General features: G+C 30.4%; 1 protein-coding gene and 1 pseudogene across 1 annotated transcript; both read left to right on the plus strand.

The window, feature by feature from the left end:
- Nucleotides 1-9106: 9106 nt before the first annotated feature.
- LOC113866836 (pentatricopeptide repeat-containing protein At2g06000-like) lies at nucleotides 9107-10457 on the plus strand. Its single transcript, XM_027501635.1, has 2 exons — nucleotides 9107-9666; nucleotides 9920-10457. Exons 1-2 carry the CDS (start codon nucleotides 9107-9109, stop codon nucleotides 10455-10457), a joined length of 1098 nt encoding a protein of 365 aa, XP_027357436.1.
- Nucleotides 10458-10482: 25 nt separating this feature from the next.
- On the plus strand, nucleotides 10483-13895 carry LOC113866837 (annotated as a pseudogene).
- Nucleotides 13896-16394: the final 2499 nt, after the last annotated feature.

The raw sequence follows: 16394 nt of genomic DNA on the forward strand, positions 1-16394 counted from the left end.
AAAAGGACCTAGGAATGCACAAGGTTTCGAGTTCAAAATAAATGGAATAAGTACATGGGATTTCCAAATAGCAAGTTTCTCCTCCTCGAGAGGGGGCTCAGGAAGGTAGCTCGAACTGGCACAAGATCAACATTGGAAAAAGCCAAAGGGACACTCGATTTAGAGGCCATCTCAAGAAAAATCAGAGGAAAAAGAGCAAAAGCAAAGTAGATTCAAACACAAGAGCCTTAAGAGAAGAGCGCAAAACTTCTGAGAGAGAGAGGTAAAAGTGAAAGCGTAAAAAATGAGAAGGTAACTTCACCTTTTTATACTAGTCCCCAACCTCGTGCAAGGCCCATACAAGAGCCCAAATCCAGAGTGTTTTAGCACTTAGTGGGAAGATGAAAAGATAGTGGGGTGTCTTTTCGATAAAAAATAACCTTAAATCTCCAATAGAACGGAGCACGTCTCAGTAATGGGACACTTTTAGTAACTGCCAAGCAGTACCTACATTTAATGCGCTGACTTTGGAAGACGTGCCTGACATAAAGTAGGTAAGTGGCAGAGACGCCATAAGAAATGGCGGGAAAATTAGAAAATGAAAATTTTTCAATTAAATATCAAAATAAAAAAATATTAAAATCTCAAACCTGAGATATTAATATTTTGGGGGGCATCTTTTTGAGATAAGGAAAATTTTCTAAGTTAAAAATCATCTTGAAGGAAATTACATTTTGACAAAATTTTGAGGGTCAAGAAGAAGCCAAAAATAAGCCTGAACATAAGAGAATATTGGAAGATTATCTAAGACCTTTAGTTTTAATTAAAAAGGACACATTTCGAGCTATTTTAGGAGATTTTTGTCACATTGTTGATTTTTCTCAAAACTGCTTGAAAGACAAGAAAATATTCTAAGTCCACAAAACTGAAGACTTTTTCGAGGAGTTTTTGAGGAGTTTTCAAGTCACTGACACCCAAAACTACTCAAAAAATAGAACTGGCAAGAAAATATTCTAAGTCCACAAAACTAATAGCTTTTCGAGGAGTTTTGAGGAGTTTTCAAGTCCTTAACACTCAAAAACTGCTCGAAAAACAGGACTAATAGGAAAATATTCTAAGTCCACAAAAACTGATGGCTTTTCGAGGAGTTTTGAGGAGTTTTCAAGTCCAAGACACCCAAAATTGCTCGAAAAATAGGAAGTGGTCAGAAAATATTCTAAGTCCACAAACCTGGCTGAGCTCCAGATTTCCTCCAAAATTGCTCGAAAAATAGGAAATGGTTAGAAAAGATTCTAAGTCCACAAACCTGGTTGAGCTCTCAAAACTCCAGAAATTGCTCGAAAAACATAAATGAGCAAAGAAAATGTTCTAAGTCCACAAGACCAAGACAAGCTCTCAAAACTCCAGAATGGCTCGAAAAGAGAAGTCAAGAAGAAACTATTCTAAGGCCATAACATTAAAGGAGTCTCCTAGGTTTCTCTCAGAAATACTCGAAAGATAGAAAAACAAGATCTTGAAAAATCTAAAAGCGGTTACCAGTAGTTATCAACATTCACCACTACGCAAAGGAGATCATGGGCAATAGCGATTATGAAAGAAGCCCCAACCAACAACACGATCACAAGCAATCGTGGATAATGAGCATCAACAGTTGAAGGTAGTTACTAAGAAGTGCCCGTAAAAGGAGGAAAACGGTGGTGATCTTCATGTCTATAAATACTTCAAAGCACCATTTTACAAAGGACGACTTTTTGCACCCAGACACCGCACCTAAACTCTCTGAGACGCTGAAACCCTACACCGCGCCAGACACCAGCTACAAGGAGACCCACGGTGGCCGTCGTTCGCCGTTGTGAGGAGTCGTACATTTACATTCACGCACCTTTATATTCCTGCACATTTACCCTTCCGCATTTTAATTTCAGTTCTTGCTGTTTATGTCTTTGTACGCTGTTTATTTCCTGTTTACTACATTTTTGTAAAAACATCTACGTTTGATTCAATTCTGCACATTTAATATTCACTATTGTTGCTAAATTGCCTGATTTACACGTCCATTTCACCGTTACGTTAACAACACACTTAAAAGAACCTAAAGAGGACCTAAATCCAGTCCCCAGATTGATCTTTGGATTATTTGTTTACAATTGTCATTTTTCACCGTAAACACCTAGTTATGGGCTTAGTTACTCATGCTAAAGAAAAGAACTAAAACAATCATAAACAAAGCCATAAAGAAAAGCAAACTAGAATGAGATGAGTTTCCAGTCTTTAAGTACGGTCGCTCGAAGCTCCAAGTCCCGCCAAGCATGTGCCAAGGATCCCGTGCAAGAGAGACGAGATCAAATGTATTCTAGAGCCAAAGGCAAGATGTAAAAATGGTTTTTTTTTACGATGCATGAGATCTTCCCTTTTCTAGGATTTGAAAACCCTAAAAACTATTCATAATTGGGCTTTTTGCAGATCAGCACGACCGTGCAAGGCCTTAAGCACGATCGTGCATGGGCTCGAAGCACCCTCGTGCTTATTAAATGGGTCTGGGCGTGCTGACTGCTGCGAAGCTCTAATCTTCCATCAATTTGGGCCCAGAATCCACCCAAAATCTACTTGCGCCCTCTTTATACCAAACTGCACAATTAATATATAAATTAGTGTAAAACCCAAATAAAATAAAGGTCAAATATGAATATATAGGCTATAAAAGAGGGCCTAATTACAGACTTATTAATGTTTACTCGTAAAGTTATGATACAGATTCAAAAAAATCAATAAGAAGCTTCATCACATATAGTTCGTCGGTATGACATACAAAGAACTAGTTTTGAAGTAGAGGAAGCATTTAATCCAATAATACAAAGGGGTGGACAGAAATGGACAGTTATATTGTGTAAAAGATTTTGTGAATGTGGACGATTTCAGTCATATCGAATTCCTTGCTCGCATGTGATCGCTGCTTGTATAGCTATGAGTATTGATTTTTTGCAATATGTTGACCCAATTTATTCAATGCAATATGTTGTGAATGCATATTCCTCATAGTGGAACCCACTTGGAAATAATTGCAATATCATTACGAATAGTGGATGGAAGTTGATGCTTGATGTTGAAAGAGTAAGAGGTAAGGGACGACTAAAGTCAACTCGCATTAGGAATGAAATGGACCTAGTTGAGTCACAAAGTAGGCAAAGGTGTATCAAATGTAATGAAGTAGGTCATAATCAACGTCATTGTCCTCAACTTAATCATGACGGTTAAACGTCAGGCATGATTTATTGAACTTAATTTAGATTAGTAAATGTTTAGCATTTGGATATGTGTTAATGTTTATTTACCTTAATTTATTTGTCGATGTTTATTTACCAACTGCCCCCAACTAGGATAGCAACATCCTGAAGAGTAATAGTACACTCTCGAGGGGGCAAGTGGAAAGTGTGCGTGTCAGGCCTCCACCTCTCAACTGATGCAGTAATCAGTCCCACGTCCAGAGGAAATTGTGATAAGTTAGCCACTCCAATAAAATCGGCTAACTCTAAATGCGGAATAATTTCCTGAGGAACACCTTCTAATCCACCAGGAATATTTTGACTCTTTCTGATCCTCAACATCGGGTGATCACGTCCATCCCAAATATGTTTAGAGACATGAAAACTCTGAAATTGAAGGAGTGATGAATCCTTTGGCCCGAGATTAATAACCCTATTTTGTTCCGAAGATGATGCCATCTATACAAAAAACAACATATAAATAGAAATATCAACTTCATTCGTCAATAAAATTATTAGTATTTCATGTTTAATGAAAATATGAACCTACCCATAATTCTATATAATGTTTATTATTACGCACAAATCATTATCACATTTAACAAAATATCCTAACATAATTAATTAAAACTTTTTTGAATTTATTATAAAATTATAATCACATTCTAATTAGACAAAAATTCAAACAAAAATGTCCTACTATTGTAAAAATAAATTTTTCTTTGTACATACAAAAATTTAAATTCTAACAACTTAATTAAAAGCATAATATCATAACATATCAAATGTAATTTTATTCAAATTAAAAAATAAACATATGACTAACATAATATCATAATTTTTTTTTATATTCACATACAAATTACTAAATTAATTATAATATATTTAATTAATCTTATTTAATTATAATAATTTAATCAAACAAATTTTTTTTTACATTTAAAAATTAAATTAAATTTTTTACATAATACAAAAAAAAAATTTACATACAAATTACTAATAGTGTTTTACATTCAAATTACTAATTACTAATAATACATAATAATGAATTTATCTTATATTATAATAATAATACATAATAATAATAATAATAATAATTAAAATGAATAATAATATTACAAATTACTAATTACTAATTCCTAATAATAGTACATAATAATAATAATAATAATAATAATTAAATTTAATAGTATTTTACCTACAAATCACATCACATACATAATACAATATATTCACATACAAATTACTAATACATACAAATATTTAATTAATATTAGTTTTTTACATACAAATTACTAACATATTTAAAATAATAAATTTATCTTTATTAATTTTAATAGCATAATAAAATAATATCTACTTAATTTTTACATACAAATTTTTAATCCATTTAAAAAAAATACAAACTACTTACATATTTACAATACATAAATTTACAAAATTTATAATCTTCCTATCATAATTAAAATTTATTTACGTATACAAAATATTTTATACAATTAAACCAAATATTTCTTATTATTATTATTAAATTATTTTATTTAACTAATTTTATATTATTCTCTAAATAAATATATAACAAATATATTATACAACATCATATTAATAATATTATACAACATATAATTAACAAATATCATTATATTATTCTTTGTCTACAAATTTTTTTAATAATATAACATAATCAGTCAAATTTTATTTTTTAATCTATTAATCTAAACATAAATTAATGAAATAAAATTTAAAATTAACTAAAACAATTTTACTAACCTCTAATTCTTCTAATTCTCTCTAAACTGTGTTTACCTGCAAAACAAAAAATATTTTTTTCAGCATTTTAAAATAATAAACAAAATATAAATTTACATATAAATATAAATGATATCATTATCTTAAATAAAAATATAAAAATTGTAAAATCTTATCAAAAAATTTTCACGCAAGCTTTCAGAAATGGAAGAGTGGAGGCGTCGGACTGAAGATGAAGGAATGGAAGAAGCAGAAATGGAGGAGCGAAAGGGGAAGAAGGGACAGGGACGGTTATTGTGTCGCCTGCCACGTGTCAGCCTCCCATTGGTTTTGCCAATAAAACTGGCGAAACATTCTTTCGTCACTGACAGCGCGCAACAAGTAGGATGTCGCCATCTGTCTTCACCATTCTCCAGCTGTTCATTTTGAATTTTTTAAAATTTTATTTTATTTAATTTTGTAGCTTTCGCGTTTTTGGTGGCAAAACAAATCAAACATATCTACGTGTCATTTCCCCATTAGTTTCGCAGCGGTGGTGGTGAAACTGGTCATTAATTTTGCCAATTATATGGTGAAACTGTTGATTCGCTGACACGTGCTTCAATCTAATGTATTTCGCGTTATCAATGGCAAAAATTATTATTAAAAAAATTCAAAAATTAAATTTTCGCTATTTTATGTGGCGAAATTACTAGTTGACATAACAAATTCATTCCAGACGGGAATTAATTTGAGAAAAACGATAATTTAAGAAATAATTTTTTAATTTACAATATTTAAATAAAAAAGCCGTTAATAGATAACTCAAAGTATAATTGTTATATTAAATATTTTTAAAAAAATAAAAAAATTAATTAGTATCAACTAGTTTTATTAGCCTTTATAATTTATTTAGCTAAGGTGTCTTATAAAAAGGCTGAGTGAAAATATTTTAAGTATATTTATAATTTCCATAATTTAATGAATTTTTTAGTTCATCTCTTTTTTTCTTCCAATAACAATATTTTTTGTCCTTAGGCCTCGTGATTGCTAAATGCATGATACCGTGACTAACAAAAACATTGTTATGTGTTCATTATTTACGTGGCTATCTCAGTGAAAGTGATACCTAAGTTACACAAATATAAGGGACCAAATAAATAAAACTATAACAGTTGAAATTTGTTCTGATTAGTAATTTAATTATTAAATTACGACTATTTCTAAGTGGATAAAACACAAGGACTATTCGGAACAAAATAAAAGTTGAAAGTATCTATTTGTAAAAAGAATGCTTAAAAATCAATTGACACAAAACAAATTGTCCAAGGTAGATATTTACAAAGCAAGTAAGGGTTTTTTTTTTTTTCAAATACATTTTAAATTCCTTCTATAAAACCTATTTAATTTTAGTTATTGAAAAATTTTAAAAAATAATGTAAACTAGCTTTTTATGTGCGCCATTGATATGTTTTTAGAGAGAATATATAAAGCCTTATGGACAATAATCCATTTTAAAAGAAATTTATGTAAAGATAAAAAAAAAAGTTATTATTACATAAGAACTATAATGAAAAATATGTTATACATAAAGATCAAAATAATATATATATATATATATATATATATTATTAAATAACATTTGTTATATGAGATAGCAATAAACATCAATTCAATTTTCTTTTATTTAAATCATATGTATCAAAATTTAACACATATACAAAATTCAAAATTAAAATAACTAGTTAAAATAGGAAAATCTTGTGCCAGTTCATTAACATTTTTAATGATAAAACTCAAGAAGTTTGATTACTTTTTAGTTCTAACCTCCCTTCTATGGATGTGAAAGACTTTTCTATGTTAGTGAATCATACTGTTTCAGTTTCACATGCATGCACAAAAAAGTATATCTAATCAATAATATCATTAATTATAATAATAATAATAATAATAATAATAATAATAATAGTTTAATATTATAATTATTATTTTTATCTTTTCTTATGTGGATTTTAAAATACAAAGATATACTCTTCAGGTTTATAATTGGATGTTTAGCGTGTGAAATTTGAAAATTAAACATTTATTACTGATTCAACGCTAAAATTAGATACACTATAATATCATATTAAAACAAATTAACTCATTTCAAAAATTAATTTTAAAAAATTATTCAAACCTTATAAAAAACATTCTAATTCTATTTTAAATTAAGTTAAAATGTCTTCTAAAACTTACTTCATAAGTTATACGACATTATGATTCGAAAAAATCGTTAGATATTTATAAACGTGAAACAAACGTTTTTCTTTTTCCTTTTCTTTTTTCTTTTTTCTTTTTTGCTTTTTCTGTCTTGACATATGTAATTTGACGTTTCGGTTTTCTTTTAAAAATAATATAACCTTTTTAATGCATATTTAAAGACACGTTATCAAAAGTAATAAATAATAAATTTTTGTTAAAAATTATAAAATTAATATTATTTTTATTGTATTAAATTACATGATATTTTATATTTTTAATAAAAAGTTATTATAAATAAAGTGTCATAGTCTTTATTTAAATACACAGGTAAAAAATAAACTGTCATATTTTAATAATGATGAGTTATTTATATAAAAATATATATTTATTATTGTTATTCGAAGAAGATAGAAAACCATGCCACTGCTACGGGAAATCCAGTGCATTCCCACTTCAATGGTTCCCCGTCGTTCAAAGCTTGCTCGTGCTACCGCTTCCCGCTGCAAGTCTCGATGACGCTGGTACCTTCATATCTGATTCATTTTCTTTTTCGTTTTCGTTGTGAACACACACGTCTGAAAATCGATATCATACTCATTCTCCATTTCGAGTTCGTGCTCTCGTTAACCTCTGCAACTCTAGGCGCTTGCTCGTGCTTCCTATTCGTCTTGCTGCTCTCTTTCACTGCTTTGTCGTAACTCTTTTTTTTGTTGATATTGGTGCTATCTGTCTAGCTATGTTTATGTTTGCTCGTGCCTCGTGCTCTATCGAAATCAAGTCAACTGAATTAATTTCTTGTGCTCCCTGTGTTTTAATAGAGTTGGAAATTGTGATTTTCACGAGTATATGATCTTGCTTCATATATGGTTATTAAGTAATTGCTTGTTCTTCTCTGTTTTTGGAGTAGTAATTGTTCGTGCTCCCTGTCCCTTGCCCCTGGCTATGATAAAATGTCCTGAGAAAGTGTCCATTGACTTAATTGAAGTGTTAGTACAAGTAGTCGTAGTAGTTTTGTTCCTTCTCCTTCTTAATTGAACTGTTGCCTCTTCTGGGTCATGTGAAATGACAATCAATTTCAATACCTATTTATATTTGCTTTTATTTTCTTTATTTGTTTGAATGTCTATACTGAATTGCTTAAAGATGCAGATATGAAATTATTGATAAATCCTAAATTATCCTTTTCTGCGTTTTAGTCTTACTCCTGTGGGTGTTTGGGTGGATGAATGAATGTATTGTGAACATGGTCTTAACTTTGAAGCATTGATCATATAATTTCTTCCTTTTCTGTTCTATTGCCTTGAGACATGACTGTTTGCATGGCTGATTAACAAAATCATAATACTTAATCTCCTTTTTATATTGGAGATCCATCATTTTTTTGAGGATTCATAAAAATAGAAGGAAGAAAGAAAGATTACAAGAGTTATCTCCATATACACATACACATTATTTCAACATAAAAAGATATTGTAATTATTGTAAGAGCTGTGTTGTTTTCAGTTTGTTTTAGGATCTTAACCTTTGTCCATAATTATGAAAACATACATAAATTCAGTTAAAAAGTTTACATTAAAATTAAGGAATGAAAGTAATTAATGTATTATTTATGAACTTAATTTTAGAAAACTTATTTTGCATTTGAATTAATTTTTTAACAAAATTATATTAAACATCACAATGTTTTCAAAATATATATTTTTTCCTTTATTCTAAAATCTAAAATTTATCACCATACTTGTACACTGACATTTTTTTAATCTCTTTCCCTTTTTAATCTACATTTAAATATGCTTAAAAATGTTTGTTTTTGAAAAAAAAAAAAAAAAACTAATCCAAATTTAGTTTGTGTCCTAGACTGGGTTACCTGTGGTTACAACTTACAATAGCAGATGACTTCGGGGAATGGGCTTTTGAATTTGAAGTGGGTCATGTTTACATTTCCATATGGTGTGCCCAAGCAGATGATTTTCTCATTCTTCACCACTATTCAAGCTTCTCACTATCATACACTTACTTGGGTAAGAGCTTCTGATAAAGGGTTACTCGTAACTCTTGATTCCTGGTTTGTCAAGATTGTTTATACTTTCTTTCTTTGCTGGAACCCTTTGGATGATAGATTTTTGTGCTATTTCCATAAGCACTTGACTCCATCACTTGTGTTGGAGGTTGTTAAAAGGCTTAACAATCCAAGCTTGGGTTTCAAGTTCTTTCAGTTCACTAGGGAAAGGTTGAATGTGCCTCATTCATTCTGGACTTATAATATGCTTTTGAGGTCCCTTTGTGAAGCAGGTCTCTACAATTCAGCAAAACTGTTATATGATTGTATGAGGTGTGATGGGAAATTACCTGATAGTAGGCTTTTGGGATTTTTGGTTTGTTCTTTTGCACTGGCCATAGGCTTGATGTTTCACAGGAATTACTGGTTGAAGCTCACTGGAATAAGGTTCAAGTAAATCCAATTGTTTATAATAATTTTTTTAACATCTTGATAAAACTTAATAAATTAGATGATGTCATTTATCTATTTAGGGAGCTTATGAGATCAGATGCTCGCATAGAAACCTTCACTTTCAACATTTTAATCCGAGGTTTGTGCAGAGCTAGAGCAATTAATGACGCTTTTGAGTTGTCACTGATATGAGAAGTTTTGGCTGTTCCCCTGACATAGTTATGTATAATACTCTATTACATGGTTTATGTAGAATTGACAAGGTTGATAGAGCATGTGATTTGCTGAAAGAGGTTTGTTTAATAAGTGAGATTGCCCCAAATGTTGTAAGCTATACAACAGTAATCTCAGGTTATTGCAGATTGGGTAAGTTGAAAGAGGCTTCCTCTCTTTTGGATGAAATGGTTAGATCTGGAACCAGGCCTAATGCATTTACCTTTAGTGCCCTTGTTGATGGCTTTGTTAAGGCAGGTGACATGGCTTCTGCACTGGGCATGCACAAGAAGATGCTCTTGTATGGCTCTTCTCTTAATGCTGTTACTTTAACTTCCCTAATTGATGGCTATTGTCGAGTTGGATTGGTGAACCATGGCTTAGATCTATGGCATGAAATGAATGCTAGAAATATCTGTGCAAGCTTGTATACTTTCTTTGTTCTTATCAGTGCTTTGTGCAAGAGTAATAGACTGCAAGAAGCTCGTGACCTCTTGAGACTATTGAAGCGGAGTGACATTCTTCCACAATCTTTTGTCTACAATCCGAGATGGATATTGAAAATCTGGGAACATTGATGAGGCTAATGCAATTGCTGTAGAAATGGAAGAGAAGTGCAAACCTGATAAGTTGACATTTACCATTCTTATTATTGGGCATTGTATGAAAGGAAGAATGGTCGAAGCAATTGGTATCTTTTACAAGATGTTGGGAGCTGGTTGTTCCCCAGATGAAATCACTATTAGAACTTTAAGTTCCTGTCTTTTGAAGGCTGGGATGCCTAGTGAGGCTGCGTGCATTAAGGAAACTCTATCTGAAAATTAGGGCACTTAACTGAGAAAATCTTATCATGAAAGTACAAATGTAGATATGTCAATTTCTGTTTATTAAAGTGCTACTACTAATCAGTGTTCTGACTTAGACACTGCCTTCCACTGTTTTCATTTGAGGAAACATTCATCAGGGTGTTTCACTATTGTCTAGAGATTATCTACAAGGGAATTTGAATTGCCAATCCCTCCAAGATTCTGCTTGTTTTTTTTTGTTGGGAGCTTCCAGGGAGGTATGATCTCCTCTTGTTACTTTTCTCTGAGCTGTTTTTTCAACTAAATTTAAACTTTTGGTCCTGTTTTCCTGAATTTCTTTACAATGCAGATTTAGTTGATTTTCTTGCTTATTTAGAAATGTATTACTCAAGAGTATATAAACTATTCTGGAAGAAATGGAAGTGGCTGAAATATGGGTAGTTGGCTTGTTGAAATTTCACACAGTAAAAAAAAATGCTGCAAAAATATAGGAAGATTATTACTAAGGATTTACAGAAGCAGACACCGTTGGGAAAGGGCAGGAAGGAAACTCCTGATCCTAAATGAAGAAATATTTAGTTTATTTGGGTGGAGTTTTTTCTCTTGTTATATACCTCACAAGTCATAATTATTTCCAAAAGTATTCACCTTAATCCTCTTTTGTTTTCTAAAAGACAAATAACAAATTATATTGGCATCTAGAAATAAAATTTTCTTGAACTTATATCCAGGAATACTATCTGAAATTATCCTCCTTTTTGTAGGGCTTAGGGTATATGGGAGAGGTCTGTTTTTCCCCTTGGTTATCATGTTCAGTGTGTGCAAACAAAGCTTCTTTACATTACAATTTACAAGAATGTCTGCTATGTTATGCTTCTTTATAGTTAAAGAAGTCGAGATATAACCTCAACTCTTGACCGTTGTCATTCAAAATTGGGCACAGAATAAGACAATCCCTATTCCAGGATCAGGTCAATTGGCTTAAGAGTTGATACAGTTCTGCTAATGTGTTGTCTTTGGTAGATATTTAGAGAGATTGGCATGCTGTGTTATATGTTCTTTCTCTCTCTTTCTCTCTTTGTGTTTCTTTGTTTACTTCCCCTCTTCACCTCTCTCCAATCTTTTATTCTCTCTCTCTCCTTCTCTTTCCTTACCTTGCACTCTTACTTTGTTTAATTCTCTCTCTCTCTCGCTATATTTCTTTGTCTATCTCTCTCCATTCTCTTCCTCTGCTTGATTCTTTATTTCTTTTTCTCTCTCTCACTCTCTTCTCCTTCTCTTCCTTCTCTCTTTCTCCTTGTTTTTCTTTCTTTATTTCTTTCTCTCTTTCCTTCCCTCTTGCCCTCATTTATTCTCTCTCCCTCTCTTTTTCTCTTCTGTTTTGTTACCTTTCTCTCCCTCTCTCATTCATTTTCTCTTTATTTGTTTCTCTGTTTCTTTCTTTTCATCTCCCCCCTCCCTTCTCTCTTTCTTTCTCTCATGTTTCTTTCGTAGTATTGTCTCCTATTGCATTTGTATCTCCTTTTTTAATAATTTCTTAATGATGCCCATCAAATGATTTCCTATTATATTTTAATAATTTCTTAAACATGCTCCAATTATCATAATGATGCCCATCAAAGCAAGGAATAGAAGGCTGATAATAATGATGCCTATACTGGAAAAGATGGTGTCTGCAAATTTGCTGTTGAAAACGTTGCTGTTCAAGTCATTGACTCTGTCAACATTACCTTGGTAATAAACAGATAGATAGTTTTGTGCTTATGTGGATAATTGTAACATTGCTGTTGACTCTGGAGTTTGGCAGAATCAGATCATTCATAACTCAATTACATCGATATGAGATTTCTAAAATTTTTTATTTTGTTTCGGGTGTAGGGTTCTGAGGATGAATTGAAACATGCAGTTGCTTTTATTCGGCCAGTTAGTGTGGCATTTAAGGTGGTGAGTGGCTCCGATTCTACAAGAAAGGAGTGTACACTAGTAACACTTGTGGCAGCAAGCCCATGGTGAGTATTCTGCAAGAGAATTTCTGATCCTTCTCATTCCAGTGTTCAATGCTATTTTCGGTATCTCGACCACAGTTGCTGTTTTCAATGCATGTTAATAACTTTTAGCATCATGGACGTTAACAAAATTTGAATTTGCGTGTCTGGATGTGAATCATGCTGTTCTTGCTGTTGGGTATGGAGTTGAAGATGGTGTTCCATACTGGCTGATAAAAAATTCACGGGAAAATAACGGGTGATAATGGCTACTTCAAGATGGAATTGGGGAAGAATATGTGCGATAAGCATCCGCGGGACCTTAATTCTTGGGAACTAATAGGTTAGTTTATATGCATTTCAAAAGTTTTGACATGGTACTTAACCGTGATAAGTCATCTTTTATTATAGTTTCTTAAAGGAGTTTGAAATTAAAGACTAAAATAAATAATGGAGAAAGAAGTTAGAGACTAACTGATATTTTAAATTTTTAAAAAATTAAAATGTTAGACTTAAATTGACTAATTTTAATAAAAAAAATTATTTTTAAATGAGTCAATGGGCAAGTCTATAGCCTACCTCTAAATGAGACAGAGACTCATTTTTGTTCAAATTCAAAAACAGACTATCTGACCTGATTCATTTAGCTGTGCTATTCCATATTAACAAATAGCAACTACAATATTACATGATAAAAAAAATTTTTGACAAAAAAACAATTTAAAAGAAAAATAATTTTAAAAATTACTTTTTAACTTACATTTTTGACAAATTTATTTAAATAATGTCATTTTAAAAACAAAATCTCAAAATAGGTATTTTTTAAAACAAATTTCCTGATTGGTGTGAATTTTGGCTAAGTCACTACTAATATTGCACTTGCATGTCTGATAGGCCATTTTTTAAAAAATTTTAATACACTGTCGGTTGCCTACAACTGATACTCCTTCAGATATGGACACGTGGTAACAAATAATTTTGATGAATAAATAAAAAATAAAATAAATAAATAATTTTATTAGTATAATCCCAATAGCGATGATAGCCATTTAAAATCAACAGCTAAGAAAAATCGGGACGTGTGTTCAAATTCAATTGTGTATCGACTCTGCTGCCTTGACTGCTTTATCAGAGGGTTAGTGGCGATATTTTTTCAGGTTTTGACACGTGGCATCGTCAATATGGGTGTTGTGGACGCCTTCTTATTCCCCTCCCCTATACTTAGTCTTCCATTAATGTCAACTAGAAGCAACATTTTTTGTATTGTTGGTGTGAAAATTCTGGGAACAATTTTTTTATTTTGCAGTGTTATTCTTAATGAAATCTAAAGGTAAAAATAAAATTATAAAATAAATATGTTTATTTTATTTGTCAAAAAAGAAAATTAATAGTTTGTTATGTTTTAAAAATTTACAGGTCTTAGTACCAGAGCGTATAGAAGTCGAAGTCCACTTTCAATCGATAACAGAGGTCAGTGAAGAGTATGAATTTCATATATAATTTTTTTTATAATTTATTCAAGTGTTTATATATATTTTCCGTTATTTAATGTAAAATTAATTGAAAATATAATATTTGAATTATTTTTTTTTGTTAAAAAATAGATTTAGAAGTTGATTAATGGTTGTTATATTTAATCCTGAAGTTTAGCATTAAATTCAAATTTTTTTAATATGTTTAGGCTTAAGTGCAGTAGTGAAAAAATTGAAACTTTTATGTTAAATATTTGGTAAAGTCAGTAAAAAACAGATTAATTTTTTTTTTTTTGGTAATTGTGAATAAAATAAATTTTTGGTTGAGTGTTTTTATAAAATAGTAAATTAAAATTAAAGTAGTTTATAAATGCAGTATAATAATATATTAAGTTGGCTGAGATAAAAAAAAATGGATAATTAGTTAAATTAAAAAAAAATAAAATTGCATAATAAAACATGAAAAATTAATAAAAATTTGTAAAAACATTTATTATTGCCAGATTAATTAGAAGGGTAAATAAAAGGTATAAAAAATATTTTATAAAAAATGTTGAAAATGTAGAATAATTTTGAGTAGACTAAAACAAAATTTTGGGTAAACAAATTTAAAAAATAGTAACCAGTAATTTAAAATTTGTTACCAATAAATTAGAAATAATAGAATTTTAAATGGTTAAAATTATAAATAAATTCATTCTTAATGACAATATAAAGAGAAAATTTAAAATATAATTGAAATAAAATATATGTATATCTAAAATAATAAAAATGTAATATTATTAAAAATAATAATTACTTAAATAATTTATTATAGGATAGAAAAAAAAACCTAACTTATTTGAATTATATTTTTATTACTTTAAACAAAATTTGAATTTTTAGGTTATTATACACTAAAATAGAATTTATACTGGTAAAATTTGTTAAAAGAAAATGTAATTACGTGATTTTATAATTATATGTACTTTTTTAAAACTTTTAAACTTGGCATCTATTATAATAGTAATATTGAACAAAATTATTTACACAACTTATTAAATATTTAAAATTATTATTATCTTTACAATTTATTAACACAAAACTTACTATGCTTAATTAAACAAAAATGTTAATTTGGAGTAACTACTTTTGTAATGTTAATAAATTTATAGTTTGTACAAATATAAAATTAATTTTACCAATTGATTGTCATGTTTAATATGTTAATAATACTAACATTTTATTTCAAATTATTAAATGACATTATTTTATTCACAAGGTCTAGTGATTAATTCAGGGTCAGAAGATCCATTATTGTTACGTTTTCAAAGTATATATGTGTCTGAATACATTTGAAATGGTTGAGAGCATCCCATGATGAAGGTTACAAAGTGACAGTTTATACTAGCTGGTCTAGATGGTGTTCCAGCAGAGATTTTATCACATTTGGAGTTGACTGGCTTTACTAGAGTGGCACAACTTGCAAACTTTCCATTGGATAGGCATTTGAACACCGCATTGGTTGAAAGATAGAGGCCCTAGACATACACCTTTCATATGCCATCAAGAGAATACACCATAATGCTTCATGATATAGCTATACAGATAGGTCTTCGGGGCTTCCAGTATTTGTAGCTATTGGAGGTAATTGGCTATATATAGTTAAGGATAGTCTAGGTGTTAGGCCACTACCAGATGCTTTTGTGGGGGAGTTAGACCAACATTTCACTAACGTGGCTATGTATAATTAGAACCAACTTCAATTAATGAAATTTGTTAGAGTGTATATTATGAGACTGATTTCAGGGTTTATGTTAGCAGATCATTTTAGCAGTAGAGTCACAGTTTGATATTTGCCTTTACTTGAGGACTTCACCATCACAGGACAATATAGCTGGGAAATAGCAGCTCTTAGTTTCTTATATAGAGAATTATGTATAGCGACAAACATTGACAGAGTTGTCATCGGGAGTTTGACTCCATTGTTGGTTATGTGGGATGGGATATATTTCTGTGTTTGGCTCCTCCCTCACCTCCACATTTGTGGCATGATCTTTCGTATGGTGGTAGGTATGCAACTTTACGACTTTTGTACTTTTATAAATTATTATATATAGTTTAATATTTTTATGTTAATTTAGTTTACTTTGTTATTGTATAGGCGGTTAGTAAATTGAGTGCACAAAAAGCCGAAAAAGGATGTCGTATACTATAGATATAAACTTGATCATCTTAAACAGGACGAAATATTATTAATTTCGAACACTTTA

This window comes from Abrus precatorius, unplaced genomic scaffold (assembly GCF_003935025.1).
Source record: "Abrus precatorius isolate BTA unplaced genomic scaffold, Abrus_2018 Scaffold5, whole genome shotgun sequence".
Lineage (NCBI taxonomy): Eukaryota > Viridiplantae > Streptophyta > Magnoliopsida > Fabales > Fabaceae > Abrus > Abrus precatorius.